The sequence below is a fragment of the Rissa tridactyla genome, chromosome W, assembly GCF_028500815.1.
Source record: "Rissa tridactyla isolate bRisTri1 chromosome W, bRisTri1.patW.cur.20221130, whole genome shotgun sequence".
Taxonomy (NCBI): Eukaryota; Metazoa; Chordata; class Aves; order Charadriiformes; family Laridae; genus Rissa; species Rissa tridactyla.
The window spans coordinates 9126708-9142082 of NC_071496.1; the positions used below are offsets into that span (position 1 = coordinate 9126708).

The following is a 15375-nucleotide window of genomic DNA, read 5'->3' on the forward strand; positions in this document are numbered from 1 at the left end:
AACTTTCTCAAAACCAAACCTATCAAGCCTCATGCACTGGCCATAAGACTCACATTTGGTTCCACTTCACACCCCCTGAGTGTGCATCTTGAAAACTCTTGTAGTACGCACCCATTTAGTGTTTGCTGTCCACAACTCCATGGTCAGAAGAGGTCCACTGACCAACTATGCCTGGCATGTAGAATCCCAGAGCTGGGAAGAAGCCACAACAGTGTAGTAAGCAGGATCTACCTAGCTGGGCTAGCTAGAAGGCACACTCACTCTATTGCATCCTAGCATGCTGACTACTTTCTTGTCACACAGCCTTCTCTGCATGTATGTATCACATTATCCCATACAAGTGTAATCTGGACATTCCCACTTCCATGATCCAGATGTTTGATGAGTCTCATGCATGGGGAGAGAAGTAAATTAACAGGTCTGAGAAAGTTCAGCTAAGAAGTATGGGGAAAACATTGTATGTCAAAAGTAATCTGTTGTATCCATGAAAATTTATACAAAATAATACAGCCAATCTATCAGCTTCACACATATGCTGATTGATTTATATTTAGGTACTAAATTCTCTGAAGACTGTCTTTACTGAACTCAGGGCAACAACAGTCAAGCAGAACTTTTTCTGCAGTTGTTTCCCACTTACAAGTGGCTGCAGAACTGATAATAGAGAAGTTCTTTCCTGGGTCATCAATCACCCCTTCACTGACATGTACTGATGTGCAGAAGGAAGAGGCAGCCTAACTAAAGCCAAGAATGAAAAACATGTGAAAAAGGAAAAAAAAAAGAGAAGGAAAGTCAGGCAGAAAAAAATGGATCAGATCTAGAGGAAACTGAAGGGCATAAGAGTCAAAGCGATAGGACAAGAACCAAAACCAGGCCTCAACACGCTTGCTGTAAAGCTCTCTGGAAAAGTGTGCACCTTATCTGTAATAGTAACAATCTGTATATAAAACAATCACTAGAGATCCACGCTGAAGTGCCAAAAGCTCAAATTGTTAAATTTTTAAATATTAAAAGAAGAAAAAGATTGTTTAAAAAATAATCAATGAAAAGAATGAGCAAAAATCCAAATACTGGGTTGATGGGAAGGAAAGTGTGGTGGGTTGACCCTGGCTGGATGCCGGGTGCCCACCAAAGCCACTCTATCACTCCCCCTCCTCAGCTGGACAGGGGAGAGAAAATATAATAAAAGGCTCGTGGGTCGAGAGAAGGACAGGGAGAAATCGCTCACCAAGTACCATCATGGGCAAAACAGACTTGACTTGGGGAAATTAATTTAATTTATTACCAATCAAATCAGAGTAGGGTAATGAGAAATAAAACCAAATCTTAAAAACACCTTCCCCCCACCCCTCCTTTCTTCCTGGGCTTAAGTTCACTCCCATCAGTGCAGGGGGATGGGGAATGGGGGTTGCAGTTGGTTCATCACATGTTGCTTCTGTAGGAGACAGTTCTCCATGAAGTTTTCCAACATGAGTCCTTCTCACAGGCTACATTTCTTCACGAACTGCTCCAGCGTGGATCCCTTCCATGGGGTGCAGTCCTTCAGGAACAGACTGTGCCAGCGTGGGTCCCCCACGGAGGTCACAAGTCCTGCAAGGAGCCTGCTCCAGCGTGGGTTTCCCACAGGGTCACAGCCTCCTTTGGGAGCATCCACCTGCTCCAGAGTGGGGTCCTCCATGGGCTGCAGGGGGACATCCTGCCTCACCATGGTCTTCACCAGGGGCTGCAGGGGAATCTCTGCAGGGGAGCCTGGAGCACCTCCTCTCCCTCCTTCTTCACTGACCTTGGTGTCTGCAGAGTTGTTTCTCTCACATATTCTCACTCCTCTCTGCAGCTGCAATTGTGCAGGTTTCTTTTTTCCCTTCTTAACTATGTTATCACAGACATGCAACCGCTGTCGCTGATTTGCTCAGCTTTGGCCAGTGGCGGGTCCATCTTGGAGCCAGCTGGCATTGGCTCTATTGGACTTAGGGGAAGCTTCTAGCAGCTTCACACAGAAGCCACCCCTGTAGCCCCCTGCTACCAAAACCTTGCCATGCAAACCCAATACAGAGAGCAAAACTAAACCACTATTGGTCTGCAATGAAGAGAGATGTTTACAGGTATATATAGAAAGTTGATATTATTCAAGTGGTATGTATGAAATTTGATCTAGAATAGAAGACTACATGCATCATCAATTTCTAACCTAATAGATTTCTTGTGTTTCTGCCCACATTTTCAAAAAGTTTGTCATTTTAAGCACTGTAATTAAATACCTAGGATAAGGCAAGTCTTAAATGTTTTAACATACTTTACTCAATGAAAAGTATATTATATAGGAACCTGGACATTATTATGTAACTGTCAGCTGTAGAGCAGGGTATTATTTTGAATAAAAGGGTTTGGAACTACTTAAGCTAACTCCAACTATATTTCTTACCTGATAATGTTTTAGTGTACCATTAATAAGAAGAGAAGACTGCTTCTCCACCCTCTCTATGATTGCATGAGCAACAGTGTAGTAGGACTGAGACCCTCTAGCACTATATTGCATACTGTATTCATCATCCACATCTTGTTTGGCTGTCCTGGAAAGCAGACAAAGAATAAAGGTAAATCCCCACAAATACATATATTTTTCAATATAGTTCCCTTATTTATACAAGTAGTAAAGAGGCAGTAGAAATTCTCAGCTATGGGAAGTTTGCCCTTAGAAGAATGCACGCTACTTTTTAAGTATTGCACAAGTACTACCGAGCGGTCATATCCCTTCTTCTGCAGGTGCATATCACAGGTGCTACAACAACCAGCCACTCATGGTAATCTAGAGCAAGCTAATTTTGAGAGCCCTGATAGGAAATCACCATTCAGGGGCAGAGGGGGGGAGGAGAGAAAAAGAAAAAAAGAGAAAAAAAAGGCAGAATCCAAAGCTCACTCAATGATTTGTTTAGCATCTTTCTCAGAAACTTCCTCACTGTTAGGATCCAGAAGTATCTTCTGATCTGCTTCTAACCTACTTGATTCTTCTTCATCTTCCTAGAGAAGCAGGAACAAGGACAGGAAAATGTTGTACTCTCCAATGCTACTCAGTCGTAACTTTGGCTTACACTCACATATTTATTAACAGTTTTCATTGAACAATGCTTTATACCGACAAGAACCCGAACCAAAAAGTTCAACTAACAGCTATCTTGATACACTACAACAAAACAAAAAAAAAATTTACATAGATTAACTAATAGAAAGTCACAATACTTCAAGAAAAAATATTTTCCTCTTCAATGTTCTCATTTATAAAAATCTTACTCTACCTATCCTGCTCATAGAGCAGACTGATATTATGCATATTTTTATACCATATTCAAGATGCATGATACTGTAAGACAGCTTAAAAAACTGGCAAGAGCTCCTTCTTTCATGCTGGTTTAAGCTTCTGGTTTATTATTTTTTTTTAAAACAGATTATATTTTTTATCTTTATTTATAGTTTCACTTCTAGCTATAGTTGCAACATGACAAATGGGTAAATTTTTCTGATTTTACTGGGAGCTTTCTAACAATGCTTGAACCATTTGAAGAAAAAAGGTGTTGTGGAACATTTTAAATTCTTAACAATTAAACAGAGTAAAATATTGCTCTATAATATTGCATCTATCAAAGATGATATAAGCAGACAAATATCCTAGCTGTCTTATTACATTAGCCCTATTTCATCCCTACTTAAGAATTACCAAGGAAAAAAACCCAGAAAATGACCCTGAAAGCTTCAAAATGCTGATGTGGAGCTGTAAAAATGAAGGTGTATTCTAGCAAATGATCCTAATAAACCTTTGCCATTTACTGACTCAAAGCACCCAAGTCAGAATCACACCACAATCAATAAAATTTGTCTTTTCTCATCCTCTCAACAGGAAATACTTCAATGTTAAGACTAGGAAAGCAGTGCTTTCTCTAGAAAAGTATTACATAACAGATACAAGACGCATCTAGAAGATGAAAGCTGTTAACTTTATTCAGCACAGAGACACCATACCTCCTTTACAGAGGTGTATTTTAAAATAAGAACCTTCTTGTCTGTTCTTTCATGATTATTTCATTATTTTTACTCTGATGATATGAGAGTAAAACAAATTCTCTTTATTCTCTTTTCCCCTCATTCAGATTATCAGGTAGGCGTTTACAGCACATATCAAAGACATGCTATGCAATGAGCATCACTGCAAAAAGGATGTATTTTGCTGTTTGTATAGTTTAAAACAATTAGACATTTGCTACTGCTTTTCTTCAAGCCTATGAAAAAAGGAACATACAGGAAAATAATGTGGGTTTTGCTCTACTGCACTACTAAAAATGAAATTTGAAGAAAAGCATACCTACCTCCTCCTCATATTCAGAGCCACTTTCATCTTCACTGTCTGACCTGGGAGCAACTTCATAGCTGTACAGAGAAGACGAAAGAATACAAATTAGAAATACAAAGGGAGGAATGGAATAGATTCAATACATTTCCTACTCAACTTACAAGTAGTAAATTAAAAGGAAAATGGAATAGATAAAAAAGACAGTTTCATTAAAAATAACAATACAGTTGACACCCCCCTAGTAATAAAAATACCCCATTGGTTTGCTAGCTACTTACCCAGGGTTCATTTCCAACCAAGCATCTAGCTGACTTGCTTTTGGTGCTTCTGGTCCAAAAAGAACTTTGCCTGTTTCAGTGTGAGTAACTTTGACTGGAAGGTCACTCATCTGACTGCTCTCATCTATGGGCTAAAAATTCATATGAAATTGTATAAGATAACTGGTCTTCCTGTGTTTGCCACAGTTAATGAAGAGAACTAACACAACTGCAAAGTTATGACTCTGAATAAGTTAATGTGTTACTGAAGCCTCAGTTTCCCATACTGCTACCAAGTCAACACTAAGTCACAGTATTTCTGTGTAACATATCTCTACATTTAATATTCACACATGTATCACAGTATTCCAAGTAAATGAATGAGAGCAGTGTGGAAAAGTAACTTGACCTCTCTGAAAGAAGAGAGAAAGTATATTACGCTTACAGTCCTTTCACTCTTGCTGCTTATACTGATGAAGATTTGTAAGATGAAAAAACATTGACCTTTCAGCCTATTTCTTTCTTTATGTATGAAGAAATGGAGCTATAAGATTTTAATTAACTTCTAAAGTAAAGAAGACTTAGTTAAAGATTCACTGTCTTGACTCCCTTTCACTTACTCTGGTGCTCTAACAAAAGAAAAACAACAAAATTATGTCTCTGATACTTCTTTGGCCTGCTCAAACCACAGATTTTCTACTTTACAAACTATTTTGGCTAAATATGTTCTTTTTAATAATAATTTGCACAATAAAGAACATTTTCCCAAAATATATAAACACAAAATTGGAAAAAAAATTTGAACAGGTATAAAGATGACTTACAGTGAGTATAAAACTTACTCCCCCTTCTAGAAATGATTATGTTACAGCAGTACATGTACATTTCCCTGGTGCAACTGTATATACATTAAAGGATGTGGCTCTACTTTTTTAACTACACCAGCAAAGATAACACATTCATGTGTAGATAAGACTAAGTAAACTAATAAGCAGACTTTTCAAGTTGTGTTTACACATAAATGAGTAAAAAAGGGCATAACACTATAGCTCTTAATGAGGCAGCATATGTCCTCCAATTCTACTGAAAAAAAAAAAAAGAGTGCGCTAATTGTTCAAAGAACAACATGGGAAAACTTCATTTTCAGTTGCTTCTGAGGGACAAAGTACCTTCAGGTATCTTGAGAAGCCTTTGTGACAGTATATTTTACCCTATGCCAGAAAGGGAATTGATGTGCAATGTCAACAGTGTATTTTCTAGTAATGAGATGATATAATTTGTTGTGTTTACAGGTGCATTTTGAAAAATAAGTAATGCGCTGTACACAGACTTTTATCTCAGGAAAAACATTTATTTTTAAGTGTCTGCCAAAGCCGAAAAGGATTTTTTCAGCATACTCAGTACCTTTGTTATATAGACTTCAACTCTTTGAAGAGAAACAAGTTAGCAACAATGTTAATCCAAAGTGGTTTTCTCCTGGTTATAAAAAAAGCTATGGCAATGGTATATGACTTCTACAAATTCCTTCCTACTGTAACACAAAGCTCCCAGCTTGTGCTCAGGCAAACCACTGACCCACGGTCATGCTGGCTGAAGTAGAAGATCAGATCCGAAGCTGCAAATATTAAACAGTAAGGTTTGCCCAGCCATGCGTAAGGGAAAATCAAGCAGGAGCTGTGAGCAATGAAGAGGAGTAAATGAGCTTGATTAGTAGTCGATATCAATGGCTTCTGAATCAATTGGACACTCTCCTGTGCTACTTCAGGGATAGCAATACCTATGATGGGCATGGGATGAGAATGTATGATCATGCAATTCTCCTTCCACACATGACAGTACAGTCTCCTTCTTTGGACAACTCTCAGTATATAGAGAGAGCTAGGAAGAGCTGGTAGCTCTTGATAATGCTGCTCTGGGTGGGATTTCCAAGGTAATGCCTCTCTGGAACCTCCCTTTTGTTCCCAGGAGAACCCATATACCACTCCCATGACTCAGATCAGGATTAACAGTCATCTTTTATTCTCTGACTGTACCGCCCCAAACAGAGCTTTTAAGAGATCCTTTTTGTTAACACATGTAAATCTAACAAGACTCCATAAGAATCAATATGTTTTTCATACAAATATGGTGTCTGCACATAGCAACAGAGAGAGAGAGAGAAGCAGAAGAAAAGAAGAAAGGAAGGAAAGCCAGCAGGTCCAAACCCGAAACCAGAGACCTTGACTCCACACTCCACAAAACTTAAGGACAGGTATAATTCTCACTTTAAAAAAGTGAAGAAAAAGTGAAGCTCTGTCTCTCACGCACACTCTCTCATAGTCTTTCTTTCTCTTTTCCTGATGCTTTCAGACTTCTGTGTTTAGTCAGTCATCCTTGCTGTAAATTGCTTTAAATTGTAATTGGGTAATCTTCCAGATTCTGGTGGGGGCCTTTTGTCAGAGGAATTCATGGGCATATAGCCTCTATTTGATGAAATTGAGAGTTGCTAAATTAACAAAGGACAAACTGAAGATATGATACTTTGTTCATAGTAGAAACTACTATTAGGGAACAAAACAGAGTACTGAAGGAGTTAGTGGATGTTAAAGCAGGACCCCTTTCAATCATCTACCAAAGGTCTTGGGAGTTTGGGGAGGTCCCTGCTGACTGGAAGCTACTGAATGTTATTCCAATTTACAAGAAGGGCATGAGGGATGACCCAGGAAACTAAAGACCTATTAGATTAACCTCAGTACATGGAAAAAATATGGAGAATATCATACTGGGTGCTATTAAAAGGCACTTAAAGGACAATGCAATCATCAGGCACAGTCAACATGGGTTCACAAAGGGAAAGTCCTGCCTAACTAATTTAATATCCTTCTATGGGCCCCACAATTTAAAAAGGATGTTAAGGTAATCAAATGCGTCCAGAGGAGGACAACAAAGCTGGTGAGAGGGCTGGAAGGCATGTCCTATGAGGAGCGTCTAAGGACTCTGGGTTTGCCTAGTTTGGAGAGAAGGAGGCTGAGGGCAACCTCATTGCTCTCTACAGCTTCCTGAGGAGGGGACGTGGAGAGGGAGGTGCTGAGCTCTTCTCCCTGGGATCCAGGGACAGGAAGCGTGGGAATGGTTCAGAGCTACGTTAGGGGAGGTTTAGACTGGACATTTGGAAGCATTTCTTTACCGAGAGGGTGGTCAAACACTGGAAGGGGCTTCCTAGAGAGGAGGTCGATGCCCCGTGCCTGTCAGTGTTTCAGAGGCATTTGGACAATGCCCTTAATAACATGCTTTAGCTTTTGGTCAGCCCTGAAGTGGTCAGGCAGTTGGACTAGATGATCGTTGTAGGACCCTTCCAACTGAACTATTCTATTCTATTCTATTCTATTCTATTCTATTCTGTTCTGTTCTATTCTATTCTATTCTTGGTATGCGACCTGACTTACATGAAGCCTCTGGTCACATGGCCTAAGATTTGGATATATGCCCAACATCTGTTGGGGGGGTTTGTTATATTTTTGGTTATGTGACACATGTTTGTCTACTGGTTATCTGGCCCACTTCTTTCTGATCACTGAGGGCCTCAGCAAGCGTATAACGCAGCAAGAGGCAGCAATAGCTTCACATCTGTAACAAAGTAGGTTGTGAGGCAGTATTTGCTTTTTAAAAAGCAAAAACAAACAAAAAACCCTAAACTGCTGACGTGAAGTGTCTGAAAGGACTGAGCTAAAGAACTGCCTGAATCACTGATGTGCTGAGGTTCAAGCAGCATTCCATCAGACTCATCCTATGAGGTATAGGTTAGCTATCCATGTCTTAGCACAGAAAGTAATATTCTGTTCTATTCTGTTCTATTCTATGTATGCTTGTACATTCATTTTACTGTATTTTCTTTTCTTTTCTTTCAAATAAGACTGAATTGATTAATATTGTGATCTCTGTGTGTGTCTCATGGGGACCTTAGCATGCATGCTTGCTAACCTTGACCTTAGAGATTCCAAATGTGCAGGCACCTTTTAAATTAATTTCCCCAAATCAGTTTCATTTTTGCACTCTCTCTGAGTGTGTATGTGGCTCTTAGTCACATGCAAAAGCCCTACAGAGTACTAACTGAACAAAGAGATCAGATGTCTGGCATACACTTTAATCTTTTATTGTCACTATAAGTTATAACAAGTTCTGGGAAAATTAAAAAAGCCAACCAACCCCACAAACTAAAAAGGCTTGTAAAATTCACACCTCTCCATCAGGACCAAGACCAGCTCCCATTCCTTCTGCATTGTCTTCTGCCTTCTACAACAGAGACAAAACTATTATAGTCAAGCTATGAGCACAAAAACCACTTTATATGATGAAAGCATTCTAGAGCATGAACAGTTTTTTACTTTGCATTTTCACAGCCTGGGATGAATGTAAATAAAGATATTGATGAATGTAGGGGGGATATATATACAGATACTACTGCATTCACAGTACTCAGCAATCTTAATGGGAAGTCTACAACCCTCTTAGTTGCCTTGGTAAATCTGTGCCTGGTACATGGCTAGCCTACTGTATTTCTGGTCCAGGAGAAGCTACAGCTTTACTTTGGAAGCACAGGCCATTTTCTCTGTTAAAAATATATTCTCAACAAAATGTACAGCTGTCTTGGAGATAGATAGAGTCCCTTCTATCTATAAGGAATATTTTTTATCTCAGTCATTTCAAAATTGGCCATTTATTATATATTGGCTTTTATTACCACATGTGGAGGATTGCTTTTAAGCAATGCATATATTAACATTTTAAATGGTATATATTTTTGGTGTCCAAACTATGCAAAGTTAAATTGTCAGGAATATTAGCTACAGCAGTCCGTTTATATACAAGCACATGAAACCTCCAAGACTCTTTTTCTTATAGGTGATAGTAAGATCATTCACACCATGAAAACTAGAGATGGAAATGGGCTATTAAGGTCATCTTACTCATCCTCTGGAACAGGAAAGGAATTTAGGTGTCACAAAAATGACAAATTATTACTTAATTATCACTTATTTTTATTTTTCTCATAAATTTGCTCAGTTACCAACTAGTCTCTCTGACAGGGATAGAAATATTTAATAACATACAAAGTAGATTTTCAAAAGGCTTAAATTAACTGGTTACAATGTAGACAATGAACAATACTACTTGTAGAATACCCATTTATACAAAATACACCTATTAAAGTTCTCTTTCTCTGGCTATTTCTAACAGCCCTACAAACCAAATATGGAATTGAGTTAAGAATCTACAGGTCTAAGTAAGCAGTTCTATATGTTACACTTGAATATACTAGCCTTTTCTGATATACTCTAGTTTGAACTCTCATAACTTATTCCTAATTTACATGGTTGGCCCATTTTTGCCTATAGGAAGTTTATCAGTAATTCAAATGTTTACAACCCACAGGTTTCTAATCTAATCTTTCCATCTTTGGAATAATGTCAGCATGGCAAAAATACAGTATTTCCTACAGCAGACTTCAGAGAAATATGAATTCATTCAATGCTAAGAATTTGGCAATGCAGATTTCAGACACTCTGATCTCTGTAAGACAACTGGAGATCACTGCATTTACCAATGTTAAAATGGGGTTTGATGGGGAAGTGGGATAAAAATGTTAGTTTTAGCTACTTGCCTTCTTTCTTCTCCTCCTCTTTTTCTTCTCTTTGGCTGCTTGTGCCTGTTTGTGCTCCCATACCAGATTGGTCAGATTAGCCACATACTCATCTGTCTGCTGCAATAAGTAGGCTAGGCGTCTGTCTTTCTTTTGGTCAATCAACTTACGGTAGCCTTCTTCATCTTCAGCCTAGCAATATAGGACAAACATCATCCATGAGAGAAGTGTTCCTAAGAAGAACCTACAATTGCAGTCTCAATGATGATGTGTTACCTTAAATATCTCCTACTCTTGCAGGGGATGACATTCTACAACAGGACTGAGAATGGAAAAAAATTATACAACAGCATATCAGACAAGTTACAATGCTGGTAAACTGAGGGAACTGATAAGACTCCTACAGAGAAGATTTTTCAAAAGCATGAAGTACATTTATCCCTCACTGTCATAGAAAGATAATGGGAGCCAGATGCCTAACTCTTATTTGGTCCTTTACCCAGTATAAGTAATAATCTTTATCCATCAGGTGTTACCAATAAATTTTCCTTAGGACAGATTATGCATCATCTATCTACTCTGGTGTTGTTTCATCTTCCTGTGGAGAATCTGATGCTGGCCACTGTTAGAAACAGGATATCAGACCAGATCAGCCACATCTCTGAGTCAGTTCAGCAATTCCCATATCCCTACAGCACTGCATAAGTATCTTGTTAGGGCATAGCAGGAAATATTACTTGTGTATATGTCCTGGTTCCGGCAGGGATAAGGTTCATTTCCCCAGGCTCTGGCAGGGACACAGATATTCCATCCCATGTGAGCCATGCCCAGTCCATAGCTGGGAGCTGCCGGGGGAGGGGCAGGAAGTCACTGCTTGGGAGCGGGCTGGGGCATCCTGGGTCCAGTCGGTGAGCGGTGGTAAAATAATCCTGTTTGTACCCTCCTCTATCCATGTTGTTGTTGCTGTTTTCTTGTTCCCTTTGCTGTTCTGTTAAACTGCTTTGGTCTTTTCCTTCCGATTCTCCCCCCACGGTGGGTGGGGGAGGGTGTGGGGGAGGTGGTTGAGAGAGAGGCCATGTGGTTCTTTGTTGCCGTCTGAGGCTAAAGCACGACAGTCCTTTTTGGCGCCCAACGTGGGGCTCGAAGGGTTGAGATAACGACAAATATGACCAGAGCTTGTTAAAAAAAAATTGTTGTGTTCATTTATTATATTAGGTAAATAGTCGCTGGTCACCATGTTGCTTAGTTTGTTCTCGTGGCTGGGTTATGTAAATTCCTACATGTTTTATGTACTCCCCACAATGCTGTTTATCACCTCTGGGAGAGGGATCAGGATTATCATTTTGCTGTCCTGTGCGATATCAGCTTACAATATGATAACATCACTGTTCAGGCAGTTAGTTTGGGGCGTTGATGTTGATGTTGATGGGGGTATTGCTGTCCTGTCCGTACATTGGGCACCGTCTCTCAGAATTTATTAATAATTACACCCAGTCTGTGGGGGAAACAGGGGGGGACACTTTCCCCAGCTCTTTTGCCTCCCTTTTCTCCTTCAGGTCAGGTATGGCAACTTTTGAGAATTTTGAATATCCTTGGGATGCTCAAACCAGCCTGGTCCTAATGTTATGTCTCTTGAATATGTCCCAGGTCTTGTTTAGGGTTAAACAGCTATTTAAGACTGCCACCCAGAGATCTGCCCCGAGGCTGGATAGTCAGGGGTGGCACGGCATGTGGGAGGACACGGGCAGGTACCTAGAGAACTTCTCACCTCCAGTGGTCTGGGACTTCACCCCTGAACAATTACAGGACCCTGATAAAGTGGTAGAATATCTGAAGGGAAAATGCTGTGGCTGCTCCAGAGAGGCACAACTCACCGCACTGTGCTGGGCCCTGGCCAGTATCTACCAGGCACTGCTCAGTGTTACGCAGCACCCTCAGGGGGAAGAGATGGAAACCAGACCGACAGACACTGCGGCTACTGCAACCCTGGGGCAGGCAATGTGGTTATTCCAACCCTGGTGACAGCCGATGCAGCTGACCCAGGGAACCAACCCGTGCCAGTATCAGTTGCCCCCATACAGAAGAAGAAGTACACAAAGAAATCAGTTCGCTTAGTAAGAGATGATGATGAACCAGGGCCATCAAGAGAACAGGAGGAAGAGGCAGAACCAGAGATAATTACTCGATCCCTATCCTTGAGTGAGCTGCGGGATATGTGAAAAGATTTCAGCCAACTTTCAGGTGAGCACATTGTCACCTGGCTGCTCCGGTGCTGGGATAACGGGGCCAGTAGCCTGGAATTAGAGGGTAGGGAGGCCAGGCAGCTGGGATCCCTGTCTAGGGAAGGCGGTATTGACAAGGCGATTGGAAAGAAGACCCAAGCCCTCAGCCTCTGGGGGAGACTCCTGTCAGGCGTGAGGGAGAGGTACCCCTTCAGTGAGGATGTTGTATGTCACCCAAGCAAGTGGACCACCATGGAAAGAGGTATCCAGGACCTGAGAGAATTAGCCGTGCGGGAGATGATTTATTATGACCTGGACAATGCACAGTTACCCACAGACCCCGATGAGGTGCGATGCACAAGGCCCATGTGGCAGAAGTTTGTACGGAGCGCACCATCATCATATGCCAACTCACTGGCAGTAATGGAATGGAAAGGTGAAGAGGGACCAACGGTGGATGAGGTGGCTGGCCGGCTCCGGCGATATGAAGAAAGTCTCTCTTCCCCCCTTGTCTCAGCTGTGGAGAAACTGTCCCGGAAGGTCCAGCAACTTGAAGAGAATATGTCCTACTCCCCACCTGCACGGGCCAGCATCTCAACTATTAGGAGCAGGCGTTTCCCCACTCAAGAGAGGGAGTACAGAGGGTACACACCATGAGGCACCCTGTGGTTCTACCTGCGTGACCACCGGGAGGACATGAGGAAGTGGGATGGACAACCTACTTCGATCCTACAGGCACGGGTACAGGAGTTGCAAAGCAGAATCACAGAATCACAGAATCACAGAATGGTTCGGGTTGGAAGGGACCTGAAAGATCATCTAGTTCCAACCCCCCTGCCCTGGGCAGGGACACCTCCCACTAGATCAGGCTGCTCAAAGCCCCATCCAGCCTGGCCTTGAACACTTCCAGGGATGGGGCATCCACAGCTTCCCTGGGCAGCCTGTTCCAGTGCCTCACCACCCTCACAGTAAAGAATTTCTTCCTGATATCTAATCTAAATCCTTCAGTTTGAAGCCATTACCCCGTGTCCTACCATAACACTCCCTGATAAAGAGTCCCTCCCCATCCTTCCTGTAGGCCCCCCCTTTGTAAAAAGTCCCTCTCCAGCTTTCTTGTAGGACCCTGGAAGGCTGCTATAAGGTCTCCCCGGAGCCTTCTCTTCCCCAGGCTGAACAACCCCAACTCTCTCAGCCTGTCCTCATAGCAGAGGTACTCCAGCCCTCTCATCATCTTTGTAGCCCTCCGCTGGACCCATTCCAAGAGGTCCATGTCCTTCCTGTGCTGAGGACTCCAGAGCTGGACGCAGTACTCCAGGTGGGGTTTCACGAGAGCAGCGTAGAGGGGCAGAATCACCTCCCTTGCCCTGCTGGCCACGCTTCTTTTGATGCAGCCCAGGATGTGGTTGGCTTTCTGGGCTACAAGTGCGCATCGCATGCTCATGTTGAGGTTCTTGTCCACCAGCACCCCCAAGTCCTTCTCCTCAGGGCTGCTCTCAAGCCATTCTCTGCCCAGCCTGTATTTGTGCCTGGGATTGCCCTTACCCAGGTGCAGGACCTTGCACTTGGCCTTGTTGAACTTCATGAGGTTCATACAGGCCCACCTCTCCAGCCTGTCCAGGTCCCTCTGGATGGCATCCCTTCCCTCCATTGTGTTGACCGTGCCACACAGATTGATGTCATCGGCAAACTTGCTGAGGGTGCACTCGATCTCACTGTCCATGTTGCCGACAAAGATGTTAAACAGCACTGGTTCCAGTACTGACCCCATGTGGCTTACTATAATGTTCAGCCTGGAGAAGAGAAGGCTCCAGGGAGACCTTATAGCGGCCTTCCAGTCCCTGAAGGGGGCCTACAAGAAAGCTGGGGAGGGGCTGTTTGCAAGGGCATGTAGCGATAGGACGAGGGGCAATGGGTTTAAACTAGAGCAGGGCAGGTTTAGATCAGACATTAGGAAGAAGTTCTTTACACTGAGGGTGGGGAGGCACTGGAACAGGTTGCCCAGAGAGGTGGTGGAGGCCCCATCCCTGGAGACATTCAAGGCCAGGCTGGATGAGGCTCTGAGCAACCTGCTCTAGTTGAAGATGTCCCTGCTGACTGCAGGGGGGTTGGACTAGATGACCTTTAAAGGTCCCTTCCAACCCAACACAGTCTATGATTCTATGATTCTATGACATTAGTTCCCAGGAAAAAACTGCAAATATTTACTGGTATTGGATATGTATGTGTGCAAATACAAAGTTTCTGAGTAATACCATAAAAAGATAATCATAAGTAGTCTTCAAAACTATAATAGCTAGAAAGAATACACAGTACTTTCATAGTAAATAATGAATATCTCTGCAATCTTGTTGACATATGACAAAGAGATTAAGTGATGTTATACAAAAGTGGCTGTGATACGCATGAATGACAAGTTTTTAAGCTTGTAGAAAAGACAATTATATATTATCAGAAATCTGAAGAAAAAAGTAGCTATAGCTCAAAGTGAACACTATCAAATTCACTACCATCATTAGAAATACAAGGGACTCCTCTCCAGTAGTTTTAGGTTTATACTTTTTAAACTTCTTGAATTAAAGATATTTTATTCTGAAAAGAGAATACATAAGCACCTGAGGGTGTACATCAGACTGTATGTAATTTTAGCCAAACTTGTCATACCCCTTCCCCCATTCCTTACCATTAGTCTTCTCATTCTTTCTTTCTCAATTCTCTCAGTTTCCTTTTTCTGCTCACGTTCAGTGTTGGCATGCCAAGTTGCCACACCTTTAGAAATTTTTTGTATTTTCCCAGACAATGACCTGTGGTATTCTTTAAAATCTTTAGCATGTTGCAATATGCTGTTCAGATATTCCTAGAGAAAGAAAACAATTTAATTCAGAGATTTGATAGCTCAAGATTTGAGATCAGGAACACAAGAGTTGTAATTTTAGA

The 15375-nt window shown here is 41.7% G+C and overlaps 1 protein-coding gene across 1 annotated transcript in view; it reads right to left on the bottom strand.

Annotated features, from left to right (window-relative positions):
- The window catches only part of LOC128901955 (probable global transcription activator SNF2L2), a 187753-nt gene that overhangs the window by 134059 nt on the left and 38319 nt on the right, over positions 1-15375 (bottom strand). Inside the window, exons 8-14 of the mRNA XM_054184156.1 lie at positions 15122-15295; positions 10241-10411; positions 8818-8871; positions 4621-4751; positions 4359-4419; positions 2918-3018; positions 2423-2570 (exon numbers count right to left, since the gene is read on the bottom strand). Of these exons, the coding sequence (XP_054040131.1) occupies positions 2423-2570; positions 2918-3018; positions 4359-4419; positions 4621-4751; positions 8818-8871; positions 10241-10411; positions 15122-15295 (840 nt within the window). The remainder of the gene's footprint in view (positions 1-2422; positions 2571-2917; positions 3019-4358; positions 4420-4620; positions 4752-8817; positions 8872-10240; positions 10412-15121; positions 15296-15375) is intronic.